The sequence below is a fragment of the Tamandua tetradactyla genome, chromosome 19 (assembly GCF_023851605.1).
Source record: "Tamandua tetradactyla isolate mTamTet1 chromosome 19, mTamTet1.pri, whole genome shotgun sequence".
NCBI lineage: Eukaryota > Metazoa > Chordata > Mammalia > Pilosa > Myrmecophagidae > Tamandua > Tamandua tetradactyla.
Window position 1 is genome coordinate 2,546,495 of NC_135345.1, and position 13,515 is coordinate 2,560,009.

At 48.1% G+C, this 13,515-nt stretch overlaps 1 protein-coding gene across 11 annotated transcripts in view; it reads left to right on the top strand.

Moving 5' to 3' along the window:
- The window catches only part of FAM193A (family with sequence similarity 193 member A), a 251,275-nt gene extending 241,784 nt beyond the window's left edge, over window positions 1-9,491 (top strand). For all 11 annotated transcript variants that reach the window (XM_077136245.1, XM_077136249.1, XM_077136246.1 and 8 more), the window contains exon 21: window positions 7,293-9,491. In XM_077136245.1, coding sequence (XP_076992360.1) covers window positions 7,293-7,386 — 94 coding nt within the window. In that variant the 3' untranslated portion in view covers window positions 7,387-9,491. The remainder of the gene's footprint in view (window positions 1-7,292) is intronic.
- The last annotated feature ends 4,024 nt before the right edge of the window (window positions 9,492-13,515 follow it).

Consider the following 13,515-nt stretch of genomic DNA (forward strand, 5'->3'; position numbering starts at 1 on the left):
TGTGGGGAAGCTGACCCCGGGTGCCGAGGCCATGTCCCACTCACAGGTCAACTCCGGATGGGTTAAGCTTGTAAATGTCCAAAGCAAATTTTTAACTCTCAGAAGAAAATGTAGGTAAAGTTTCTGACCTCAGATAAGGGAATTCTTAAAATACCTACCATAAAACAAAGTAACTGATAAGTACTACGTTAAAGTTATTGATTCACTTTAAAAAAAGTATTTGCTATATGTAATGAAGAATTAGTATCAAGAAATATAAAGAAACTTTACAGTTCAATAAGAGAAAGATAAACCAGTTGAAAAACAAGCAACCGCCAGCCGGTCTTCATGCAACGCATTTGGCCAATAAATTAGAAGTGGTGACCAGGGGACCCAATGAAAGAGCAATTGAGGGCATTTTGCCGCTAAGTTTTTTTTTTTGCTTTTTTTTTTGTCTTTTTTTATCTTGTTCATCTTTTTATTGCTATATACCATGTAATCATCCAAAGTGTACAATCTGTGGTTCACAGTATTATAGCTGTGCATTTATTGTCACAATTGACTTTTTTGTGAAAAATAACATATATACCACAAAGCAATAAATTTCAAAGTGTGCCACAACCATTAATTGTAGAACAGATTTCAGAGTTTGGTATGGATTGCAGTTCCACAATTTTAAGTGTTTTACTTCTAGCTGCTGTGAGATACTGGTGACTAAAAGAAATATCATTATAGCAAGTCACCAGTTATACTCATTTGTTAAGCCTACCTTCTTTGTGCAACTCCACCATCACCTTTGGTCTTTCTCCCACTCTTTAGGAATATTTGAACTGTGCCCATTCAAGCTTCACTTTGGAAGGGGCAGTCGATAATATGGGATGGGGGATAGAATTAGTTGATGTTCTAGAGAGGCTGGTCTCTCTGGGTTTAGGACTTACCTGGTCCAGGGACCCATCTGGAGGTTTACCTCTAATCATTTTGCAGACAGTGAGAAGTCTGTTACCTGTTGGAATTCATACCCACTCTTCTGGGAGCCCAGATTGGTTAATCCCACTTTGGAACAGAGTTTTGCAGAAACTATAATCAAAGCTATGTGTTTCTTGTGCCCCAACCAAGAGTTCCACCCCATGTGTTTACACTAGAGACGCTGCACACACCAGGAGACAGGACAGGAGTGTGGTGGGCCGTGTCGTCCATCCCAGACTGGAGACAAATCAACCAGATCTATCAGGCATAAATGAATACATAAACTGGCGTTTTCATGTAACAGCAGAAGTAAACAAACCCTTGCCTCATTCAGGAACCTCACAATGTTCAGTGAAAGAAGTAACAGAAATACATGCAGTATGATTCCATTTTTATCATAGAATTATATGGAATTAATAGAATGAAGGGGAAAGCACATGATCACAGTTGGTACAGAAAAAGCATTTGACAAAATCCAACATCACCTCAGGATGAAAACCGTCAGGTAACTAGGAATAAATGGAAATGTCCTCAGTGTGATAAAGGACAGAAATGAAAAGCCAACCTCTAACATCATATTCAACGGTGGAGACTGAACACTTTCTACCGAAGATCAGAAAAAAGACAGGGATGCCCACGGTCCCCACTGTATGTGAAATTCCTTGTACTGGAAGTTCTAGCCAGGGGACCTATGAAGAAAAAGAAACAGGAGACATTCATAGCAGGATGGGAAAAGTAAAAGTATCCCTATTTCTAGATGACATGATCCTGTATACAGAAAACCACAAAGAATCCTCAAGAAAACTGCTAAAGCTAATAAATTCAGCAGAGTTGCAGGGTACAAGATAACTGCAAAAATGAGTTGCATTTTCTGTACACCAGTAATGAGCAATCTGAAAGGAAAATCAAGAAACAATTCCATTTAGAGCAGCGTCTAGTGTCTAAAAATGTAAAATATATAGGAAAAAAATTGACCCAAGAGGTAAAAGATGTGTACTCTGAAAACTGCAAAACATTGCTGCAAGAAGTTAAAGAAGACCTAAATAAAAGGCACAACATCCTGCGTTCATGAATTTGAAGACTTAATATTGTTAGGATGTCAACACTTGCAAAGTCAATCTACAAATCCATTTTGCAATTCCTGTGTGAAGCTTGCAATAGCCTGGTCCTTCTACAAGGGCCCAAGAAGAGTGAGCTGAGATCGGACAGCTCCCCGGCAGCCAGTGGCTTGAAGCTCGAAGGCCGTGGGTTATCAATGCCCACTGTCCGAGCTGGCCTTCCTCTGCCTTTCCTATCAGCAACACGGTGATTCTTCTCACGTGCATGTAACATCAGACGTGGACTCTTCGTGCTCATCCACCTCCTACAATGACTGAGTTAAGGAAGACGCACATTTTTACTGAAATTTGAAGGAGATTGTTTTAAATACAGTACAGCTGAAGTCAATGTTTTAGAAAATGTAAGTGATTTTATGTGTACATAATCTCTGATCCCAAGTCTGGAACCTTGTCTCAGCTGTTAGGAAGCTTGATTTATTTTGAAGAACACCACAAAAGAACTCAAAATCTGGAAGCAGTTGATGAAGCCCTGTTTCTTGAGTACATCTTTAGAAAATGGGTTTTGGTGAAAGACCATCTCATCTCTTCACTACCCATCTCCCATACTACTTGTTCCCAAGAGGGCTGAAGAAAAGTCAAAACTGTTTATCCAGGTACAGGAAAACTGTGAGGTGGTTGTTATGTCAAGGTATTTTGACAATATTTGGAGCTACAGCCCCCATTGAAGAATTCATAAAACTCTTTCTAGAAGGAAAAATGCTAGGAAGTCTTTGGTTTGTCCATATCAGAGGTTGGTCTGAGCACAAGTGCCACTTCAAAATTCAATCCATGGTGTATGTGGAGATGCAGAGAGATCTCAGAAGTTGTTAAAACATCTGCAGTTATCCAGGGAGAGGAAAGGGCAGGGAGGCCATGGGTGCTGCCACACAGCAGGCCGGGTATCGCTCACAGACAACCAAGCTGGTGGAGGAAAGAGGGAGCGTTTCCTGCACACAGGCTCCACCCAAGACTAGAAGCATCTCCTGACAGTGGGAAGAGTGAAGGTTTTGATAAGTTTCCCAAAGGACAATGGAAGGTTTTTCCTTGAACTTTGTATGGGAAATAAATGGAGAACAGAATTCTAAACTCAGTGTACAGAATCCGAAGAATGCCCTTTCAGAAGAAAATAATTGTGCATTTTGATTTTTGCTTGTCATTGGAACATTCTTGAAAATTCTCAGCAATTAGTAAATACCAATAAAGCGGCCTTGACACCACCTGCCTTCTGCAGCCTATTTTGTATTTTCCATGCATTTCTTAGCTTCTGGTCAAATTGTTTTGGTACATAACTGCAGAATATTTTTCATTTTACTTTTCAGTAATCCCAAGTAGTAGAGCAAAAGGGGACTCATTATGCAATTAATTTGCCATCCTCAAGTGGATGCCTGTCAGTTTTTAAAAACTTTGCCTATGGTCTTTTTGTTTTACTCTGTTTTAATTTTTATATTACTAAATGGGTAGATCATTTATCTTATGGTGTCTTATTTGGTGTTTTATTTAAGGTTCCTATCATAAATATTCATAAATTTATATCTTTACTTCATCTGGATATTATGTTTGTTGGCATAATATTAAGTTAAAATAGATATCAAATTGGCTCAATATCATTTATTGAATATTTATCTTCCCACTGATTAAAATAGACATTATCCTGTTCTAGAGGGGAGAAAAAATTCCAGTGGTCTTTCTTATTAGCAGAAAAAAGATCATCAAGTTCACGTGAAATTTAAAAGGACCACAGTCAAAATATTATCAAAAGAAGACCAAAATACAAGGTCTCCCATGTCTTCATTTTAACATGTACCACAAGCACTGGTAATTAGAACTGTGTTCCGGTGTAAGGACAGACACATGTGTCAGTGGGATAGAATTCAGAGTGCAGGAATAGACCCGCACAGATATGGCCATTCGATTTTCAACAAGGGCGCCAAGGCCATCTGATGGGGAGGGAATGGTCTCTTCAACAGATGCCGCTGGGATGACTGGAAACCTACGTGCAAAAGAGTGAATGTAGTCCTCTCTCTCTCACCATGTACAAAAATTAATTGGAAGTGGATCAACAACCTAAATTTAAGACCCTATAAAATCCTTTGTAAGAGAACACCTTGAGCAAGCAATGGATCTTACATTTTCTACCAAAAGCATGAGCAAAGAAAAAAAATTGAAGCAGATACTTTTATCAAAATTTAAAACTTGTGAGTGTCAAGGGATATTATCAAGAAAGTAAAAGATAGCCTGCAGAATGGGAGAGAATAGTTTCCAGTCATGTACCTGATAAGGGTCTAATATCCAGCACACATGAAGAACTATGACCTGAGAGCAAAACGGCAAACAACCCGATGTAAAAATGTTCAGATGACTGGACTAGACACTTCTCCAAAGGAGACATGGAGATGCCACGAGCACATGGCACCTTTAGGGAGAACCACAATAAGACACCACTTGACACCCACTGGGATTGTTACTTTTTTTTACAAAATTGAATATAACTGGTGTGGATATGTAGAAATTGGAACCTTTCATTGTTGGTGGGTATGTCAGATGGTGCAGCCGCTGTGGAAAACGGGTGGTTCCTCAGAAAGTTAAAGAGGAATTACTATATAACCTGACAGTTCCTGCCCTCACCCAAAAGAATTGAAAGGGGGACCGGACTCGTGCGCCCCTGTTCACTGCAGCAGCGTTCACAGTGGCCGAAAGGTGGAACCGCCTACCAGTCTATCAGGTGAGTGGGCATTTTCCGTAAACGCACAGTGGGATGCAATTTGGCCATAAAAAGGAATGAAGCTCTGACACCTGGCAGCATGGGTGAACCTTGAAGACACCACGTTGTGTGAAATAAGCCAGACACAAAGGGACAAGTACTATGTAATTTCTCGTATATGAAATTCTAATGATAAGCAGATACGTAGTGACGGCGCAGAGCAGCGGTAACCCGGAGTGGGAGGGCGGGGCATGGGGCATTGTTGCTAAGTGAATGTGAGTTTTGGCTTGGGATGATGAGAACAGTCTGGGACTAGAGACTGACGAAAGCCACACAGTCTTGTCAATGTACTTATTGTCAAAGAATTGTCCACTTAAAATGTTAAAATGTTTTTTCTGTTATGTGTATTTTACCACAACTTAAACAAATTTGATTAAATGTAAACTGTCATTCAGCTGCCTACAAAGTCATAACACTGTATGGGTGCTTGGGGCCTGATCCCGCCCAGGCCACCGGGGCCGGGGTGGGGACGCGGGAGCAGGGTCACCTGTGGTGGCGGGCTTCAGCACCGCACCCAGGGCCAGGCACTGGCTGGTTCCCGCTGTGCACTTCCTCTCCCGCAACCAGGGAGCCCTGTGTGCTGGAGCCCAGGTGGAGGGGGCTGAGGCCCCTGGGGCCAGGCCCTCGGGGAGCAGCTGCATCCTGAGCCTGCTCCATGAGAAGCTGCTGGTGGCCAGGTCTGGGATGGGTTGGAACCTGTCAGGGAGTGGCTTTACACAAGCACGGGACAGAGCAGATCGCTGCTGCAGCAGCTTGGGGCTGCTGGGGCTGGGAGCCGCTGCAGGGCTGGGGGGCCATCGGGCTGCAAGTGAACCACTTCCAGAGGAGTAACAACATGAAGTCAGTAGGACTGGGCTTGCCAGCTATGGTCCTTGGAGGGTTTGGGTTCTGGGGGGTAGGTACCGTGACACCTGAGGTGGGGACAGGTCTCTGACTGCCCACCCACCCCTGCCCCAGTCAGTGGCCTCCACGCAGGTGGAGCTCGTGGCTCCAGCTGAGGTGTCCCCTTTTCTGCAGACTGAAGGTGTGGCTGCTGGGCCAGGTGAGCACTTGGGAGCCCTGCCCAAGCAAATGTATTTTCCTCAAGGGGGGTCCTTCATGAGGAACCTCCCCAAGGTAGAGGGTCTTGGCTGTACCCTTCCACTGCCTCTTGGCCCAGGCTCTGTCCAGACATTGCCTTGCCCCTGAGTTTCAAGCTGAGTAGGTGGGGCTCAGCCAGCTGGGTGACACCCAGTGCATGTGCAAGGTGTGACCCTGCCATCAGGCTTCTACCCCACCCTCACCCCTGGGGCTGTTCCCTGATTCAAAAACGGAGTGTCCTAGAAGGTGCAGGCTGGGGCCTCAGGAAGGTGGGCTGCACTCGGCAGCGCCTGGCCTTCTGGGTGGAGTGAACCCACACTCCAGGGCTGCCACCTGGGCCTGGGCCGATGCAGGCCACTGTGAGGACCTTTCAGAGGTGTCTTGCTGAGTTAAGTGTGGCCCTTGGAATCAGGGAGGTTCTTTGCCCACATTACCCAAGGCCTTTCAGAGAGAAGAAGTTGACACACCTTCAGAAAGAGGCTCGGGAATCCCAGGGCACCACCAGCAGTGCACCCTGCCTGTCTCTCCCCTGGACAGTGGGAGGTTTCGCACGGGCCTGGGGACTGAGCCCTGCGCGCCAGATTGGAGCCGGACTGGTGAGAACTCCAGAAACTGCAAAGTAGACTTTTGAGAAAGAAAATGTTCTTTCCTTCATTTCATACAGAAGGTGCCGTTGCCAAGTGGGACTGGCATGGGGCGCAGGGCCCCTGAGGGCTGGCAGGGCATGCGGGGTGCCCAGCCCATGGCGGCCTCACAGAGGCCCTCCTTCCACACCACACGAGCAGGGGCGCCCGGATGAATTGGGATGGGCTGATGGCTCAGACGGTCACCTTTGAGCTGACAGTGGTTTTCATTTTTAAGTTGTCGGGGAAGCAAAGCAGCAGCAGCGTGTTGCCCACATGGTGTCGGTGTCAGGGCTACAGCCTGGTGCTCCCCACAGCCCCCACCTGGAGTCTCGTGCCGTGGCACAGCCCTGTCGGCCCTGGGTGTCCAGGCCCAAAGCTGCCCCCAACTCCATCCGAGGAGCCCCTGTGCGGGCCACCTGCACCACAGGCGGTGCTGGGCTTCTGGCGCCCGGCTGGCACTGGAGCAGGAGGGAGTGTGCCCAGGCTCGGGGACGCTCGTCTCACCCCACCAGGTGCCGTGGAACCCGCAGGGCTGATGGGCAAAGTGCCCCAGGAAGCAGGTGTGAGCCCAGCTCTTCTGCACAGCACAGGGGCCTGTGCCAGCCACCCCCCACCCCCACCCCACGCTTTCTACCTGGTGGGACCAGGAGCAAGTGGCTGTCCGCGGAGCCTGGGCTCCATCCCTGAAGGGCTGCAGCCCGCGCCCTGTGGCGAGGACAGGCAGAGGCGGGACGGGCTTTCTACTGCTGTGTCTCGTGACGGTTTGGCTTTTTATCTTTACAGATTCTGCTTGGATTCAGCTAGGCAGACCCGTCAAAGACTGTCCATCAACTGGTCCAATTTTAGCTTGAAAAAAGCCACGTTCGCTGCCCACTGAAGGCTGACTGCTGTAGAGGGTCCGGGAGCAAGCCCGCCATGCCCTGCCCGGAGCTGCCCAGAGCTGCCCGGCGCGGACCTGCCGCTCCACCTGAGTGTTAGCTCGTGTGCGTGTAGTCTGTGAGTGAGACGCCGTCGACTGTAGCGCTGTGCTGTCCCGGGGGACAGGAGCTTTCTGCCAACCCCTCCCCACCGCCGCGGCCTCGGACCCCTGACTCGCTCCCAGGCCCTGGCTGCGGCTGAGTCCCTGTGTGCCCACCCACTGGCCGTCGCCTCCGCACCGCCCTGTCCCCCCCGTGGGCTGCCACCAGCCCTGCGCCTGTACCCGCGTCCCACCCGGCCCGGGCAAGGGGGCCAGGGCAGGCGCTCTTCGGTTCTCCTTCACGATCTCCTGTTGAAGAGTGTACACGTTACGCTGTCTGTGTGTGATCTCCCCCCTGACTTGTAGCCAGCTTGTGTAAGATCCCTTGCAAAATGAGAAAGTTAAAAAACAAAAAAAAGCGCCCAGTACTCACCGTCACCCCGTCTGTTATAGAGTGTACAACTGTATTAACACGGAGGCCTGCCTGGCTACTTTTTTAACATATTGTTAAGTAATATTAAAATCATGTCTTTCTTTTTGAAAGATGGAATACATTAGTATGCAGAAGGCCTCGTCTGGTTGCTCTCTGCTGGGGCAGCGGGGGGGAGCCGCCCAATAGCCGGGCCCACCCTTCCAGGGGATGGGTAGAGGGCACAGTGAGCGTGTGGTTGCGGGACCAAACAGCTGGGTGGTGAGGGGCTGTAGGGGCAGTGTTGGATGGGTGGCCGCAGAGAAGACGGCTTTGGGGTAAAGACTGTGGAGCTGTGGGAGGGGGCACCCAGCCTGTTTGGGGTAGTTGGGCCCAAACCAGCCCCCAGAAGAGTGGGCAAAGAGTTGGCAGGGCCAGATCTCGCAGCTGCCTACACGTTTGGAGAGGTTTTGAGGGCAAAAAGGGTTGCCCTATAATAAAATTTCAAATATTAAACTAGATACAAACTGAATATTATTTTAAGTGAAAGGTCCTAACATGCTTTTCTTCTGAGATCTCCTAGGCAGTTTGCCAGGAAAGCTCAGTTGGGATTGCCTCCTGCTTGCAGCCCTGCTTCCTCTTACCTCCTAGGATACTCTGTGGCTCCCACTGTTCCAAGCCACTGCATGAGCTGTGAAGGCATGGCTTTTCCCTGAGTGCAGGGGGAGCAGGTGATGGGCTGTTTCCATGCTGGGATGTGCAGAGGGTAGAAGCTGAAATAGCAGGACCAGAGGACTGGTTTTGCAGACATTTCAGTGACAGAGCCACAGGGTTTACCAGTGGACTCGACACGGCTAGGAGAGTAAGGGGTTGGTCACAGCGCCTCCAAGTCATGGCCTAAGTCACAGGAAGGCCGGGACTGCCCCCCTGGAGACTGGGAAGGCAAAGATGGGGCTACGAGGGGGCTTGGTTCCAGACAAGTAGCCTCTGTGATACCCACCACCCAGGCGGGAGGTGGTGTCAGGGAGGCGATCCCAGGAATTCCAACTGGAATTCAGGGTGGAAGGGATGTCAGGCCTGGGAACAGGGACAAGTGGCTGGGAGGCAGGAACTAAAGGGCTAGTAGCGGCCCCTGGGCAGGGCTGTACGGCCAAGCCAGGCCACTGATGGTCAAGGTGGCTAAGCCCAGGGGCTGGCCGTGTGCCCCATGGCACCACTGTGACCTTGATGAGCCCCATGGATGTGGTTCGAGGTTGTATCGGGTGGTAGGGCAGCAGCCATGGCTGTGGAGTCGGCAGATTTGCCTTCTCCAGCTGAGAAGAGCACTGCACCCTTTGGGTCACGATGCAGAAGAGGGAGAGACAGGCTGGGACATGGCTGGGGTGCAGGCAGGGGCTATTTTTGCCGGCCTGGTACTCAAGCCCCCTGCCCAGGCCTGTCTCCACGTTACGGTGGACACCACAGTGCTGTGAGCCACATGGCTGCGAGAGGCTGTGGGGGGTGCAGGGGTGCTGACCCGGGCCTGCAGCCGCCACCCACCCAGTGTACCCTGGACCCTGCCCGGCCACAACAACTCCTGGCCTTCCTCCCTCCAGCCGACTCATCCTCCAAGAGCCAGCCTAGACATCTTTGGATCCTTCCTCAAGGTGGTAGAGTTCCCAGGCCTATGAAGGAGTAGGGGAGGCCGAGGGAGGGCCGGAAACAGCTCCCACCCATGTGTGGAGGGGGCCCGCGGCCTTCTCAGACCCCCGAGTGGGAGGGCAGGCCCTCACTAATGGGGAGACCAAGACCCAGGGGAGGTGAGAGCCCCAGGGCACCAGCGGGAAGGACAGCTCCATGGCCACAGGGTGCCCAGGCCTGTGAGGAGGGTCCCAGTGAGCCCACAGGGTGCCGACGAGGTCGCACCTCTCTCAGGGGGCTCAGAGGGTCCCAGCGAGCCCGCAGGGTGCCGACGAGGTCGCACCTCTCTCGGGGGGCTTAGGGGGTCCCAGCAAGCCCATAGTGTGCCGACGAGGTCGCACCTCTCTCGGGGGGCTCAGGGGGTCCCAGCGAGCCCGCAGGGTGCCGACGAGGTCGCACCTCTCTCGGGGGGCTCAGGGGGTCCCAGCAAGCCCATAGTGTGCCGACGAGGTCGCGTTCCCCCTGTACACACAAGCAGACAGCTCGGAGAGGAACACAGTGAATGTCTTTATTGAACTTTGCAAATGTACTCATGCCATTAAAAAGTAAGATAAAGTTAAATATGCTGCTAGAAAGGAAAAGAATAAAGGATCAATACTTTTTCATTAATACAGTTTTAAAAGAAAAGAAAAAAAACCACAGTTCATACATTCATGGATTTAAATTTTAAACGTGAAGAACTCCAAGTGCTCACATAGAATGGCAGGGCCGAGGTGCCTGAGCTGTGCTGGGCCCTCTGAATCCGTGTTGTGGGTATGTTTTGGGTCTGCTGTTCAAATGCAGGAAGGGGCCGTGCTCGGGGTGGAGACAAAACGCAAAGGTCCAGCAGTTACAGCTGAGGAGCTTCCTCGTAACATATTGGAGCCTCTAAGTCCATGCTGTTGGGGCCATCTGAGTGACTGCCAGCTCTCCAGATCGCTCCGAGTGTGGGGAGCAGCGCTGGGTGGAGGAGAAGTGATCGACGTGCATTGTGGCTGACTGGAGGCGTTCACAGATGCGTTCAGAATAAGCACTGCCCTCACGTGTGGCCACCTGGTTGAAGGGGCCACGCCCGTGCACAGGGAATGAGTGGTGTCTCCAACCCGGAGCCATGTGGCCAGCTGTGAGTCCACACAGGTAAGGGCAGGTGGGCCCGACCACATACCAGGGACAAAATTCCACTCAAAGTGGACCAGAGGCCCACATAAAAGCTCTTAGAAGAAAACGAGAGGAGAAAATCTTCATGACCTTGAATCTGACAGTGGGCACAGAATGGGAGAAAATACTTGGAAAACATTTATCTGATTAATATCAAGAAAATATAAAGAACTACAACAAAACAAAGCCAATTAAAAAGTGGGCAAAGAATTTGAATAGACATTTCTCCAAAGATCCACAGTGGCCAGTAAGCACACGAAAAAGATGCCAATACGACTTGTCTTTAGGGAAATGCAAATCAAAACCACTTCACATCTAAAATGAGTGTAACTTATTTAAAATCCTGAAAAGTATTGGGAACAATGTAGAGTAATTGAAAACCTTGTAAATGCTGATGGGAATATAAAGTGGTTCAACCACTGTGAAAGACAATTTGGTAGTTCCTCAGAAAGAAATTAATTACCATATGACCTGGCAGTCCCACTTCTAGGTATATACCCCAAAAGACTTTAAAACAGGTCCTTAGAACAGATACTTGTACATAAATGTTCATCGTAGTACGTTCACAATAGTGAAAAGGTAGAAACAACTCAAGTGCCCATCAACAAACAGACATTTGCACACCGATATTTATAGCAGCACTGTTTACAATTGCCAAGAGATGAAAGCAGCCCAAATGTGCATCAACAGACAAGTGGCTAAGCAAAATATGATACATTCATATGATGGAATATTATGTGGCAGTAAGACAAAATGAGGTCCTAAAGCACATGACAACATGGACAAACCTTGTGAACATAATGCTGAGTGAAATAAGCCAGGCACAAGAGAACAGATACTATAATGGCATTTATATGAAATATCTGGAATAGACAAATTAATAGTGACAGGAAGAAGGTTAGGTACTTGGGTAGAAGGGAGGATGGGGAGTTATTGCTTAATGGGTATAGAATTTCTGTTTAGGTTGAGGGATTTGGGGGGCTGCCCAGCATTGCGAATGCAATTAATGCCACTAGATAATGGTGAAAATGTCAAATCTTACATATATTTTACCTCTATTTTTTCCCCCCAAAAAGAGGGGTAAGTACTAAACAGTGGCACCAAGGAGGGATTAATTGCTATGGAAATTGCCCTGCTACCATACACAGTTTAAAAACCAGGTAAATTTTTTAAGTAACCTTTTCAGACATTGGGAGAGTGGCAGCTTCCAGGCTGCAGCACAGACGGGAAAGCCGCACACAGACCAGCAGTCTCGGTCAGTCAAGGCAGCAGACACTGGGAGAGACCAAGGTGGCTGGCGTTTGTGGAGAGTTCCATACAGGAGGAGCAGCATGCCAAGTCCCTGAGACCTGCAGGAAGGTCCCTCAACTCTTCAGCCGAGTGCTGATCTGTGTAGGTGTGGGATAAAAACCCCTACATCCAGGGAAAGCATCACCAGGAAGCTGTAGGGCTGGGAATCGTTTATGTCTCCACCAGTCATGGTGGAGAGACCCTATAATCTTCAGGGCACTGGGTGGAGGCCCCAGGGGGTGTCGCTGTGTCAGCGGGCTAAATTAATGAGGATGAAAGGACTCTGGGCCTGCCCTAGGATTACTGGAAGCCAGCGTCTGATGATCCTAAGTCACTTAACTGCCTCTTAGAACAAAATCCAATACTCTTTAAAGGCGTACAAAAATATCTCTCACAAAACTGAGTAAAATTTGCAATGTTAGCATCCAGTCAAAAATTACTCATCCAGGCCAAGGAGAAGGAAAACAGCAACCATAACTGGTAGAAATCACTCAATAGTGACTCCAAAATGAGAGACAAGAACCATAAAGTAGTTACGGTCAATCTTGTAAGAAATGAAAGGTATAAAAAAGGCTCAAATGAAACTTGTAAAGAAGAAAAATAGATGTGAAATTGAAAAATAGCCTGGATAGGATTAACAGCAGGTTAGGAATTGTGTAGGAGATATCAGTGAACTTGATGACCTACCAATAGAAACTATCAAAAATGAAGCACAGAAAGGAAAGGAAAAATCAAGTGGCCCAACGTGTGTAAGTGGATTCCCAGGAAAGGGGGTGGGGGGAGTAAGGGTGAGAGGAACAGAAAAAAGCATTAAAAAAAAAAAAAGATAGCTAAAAATGTTCCAAGTTTGATGAAAACTAAAGAACCAGAGTGTTAACAAATCCCAAGTGGAATAAACATAAAACCACACAAAAGCGCATCAAAATCAAATTGCGGAGAAATAGTGCTTACAAGAAAATCTTTAAAATAGGCCGAGAGAGTAAAAAAGACATGTAAATAAGATTTTAGCATATTCCTCATCAGAAAAAGGAGTGCCATTAAAAGTACTGAAAGTTGCCAAAGGACCCAGGTTCGATTCCTGGTGCCTGCCCATGTTAAAAAAAAAAAAAAATACTGAAAGAAAAAATAAACCTCAAATTCTATACCTAGTTAAGTGCCTTTCGAAATGGAAGCGGGGCAGCTTGCTTCCACCTGAGATGGAGAAAGCAGCAAGAGTATGTCATTTACACTCTAACAACAAGACAATTGCAGAGCATCTGTAAAATCACAACTTTTTGAGCACAAAAGAGAGTTGAAGTTGCGAGGCATTTTAGTTTCCTCGCTGCTGAGGCAAATACTGCACAATGGGTTGACTAAACCAGTGGGACATTATGTTGAACAAAATAAGCCAGACACAAGAGGACAAATACTCTACCGTCTCATTAATATCAAATGACAATAATGAGCAATTCTGCAAGTTAGAATCAAGAGCGCAGGTTACCAGGAGATAGAAAGAGGGCAGAGATTGGGCAATCAAGGATAAGGCTGATTGT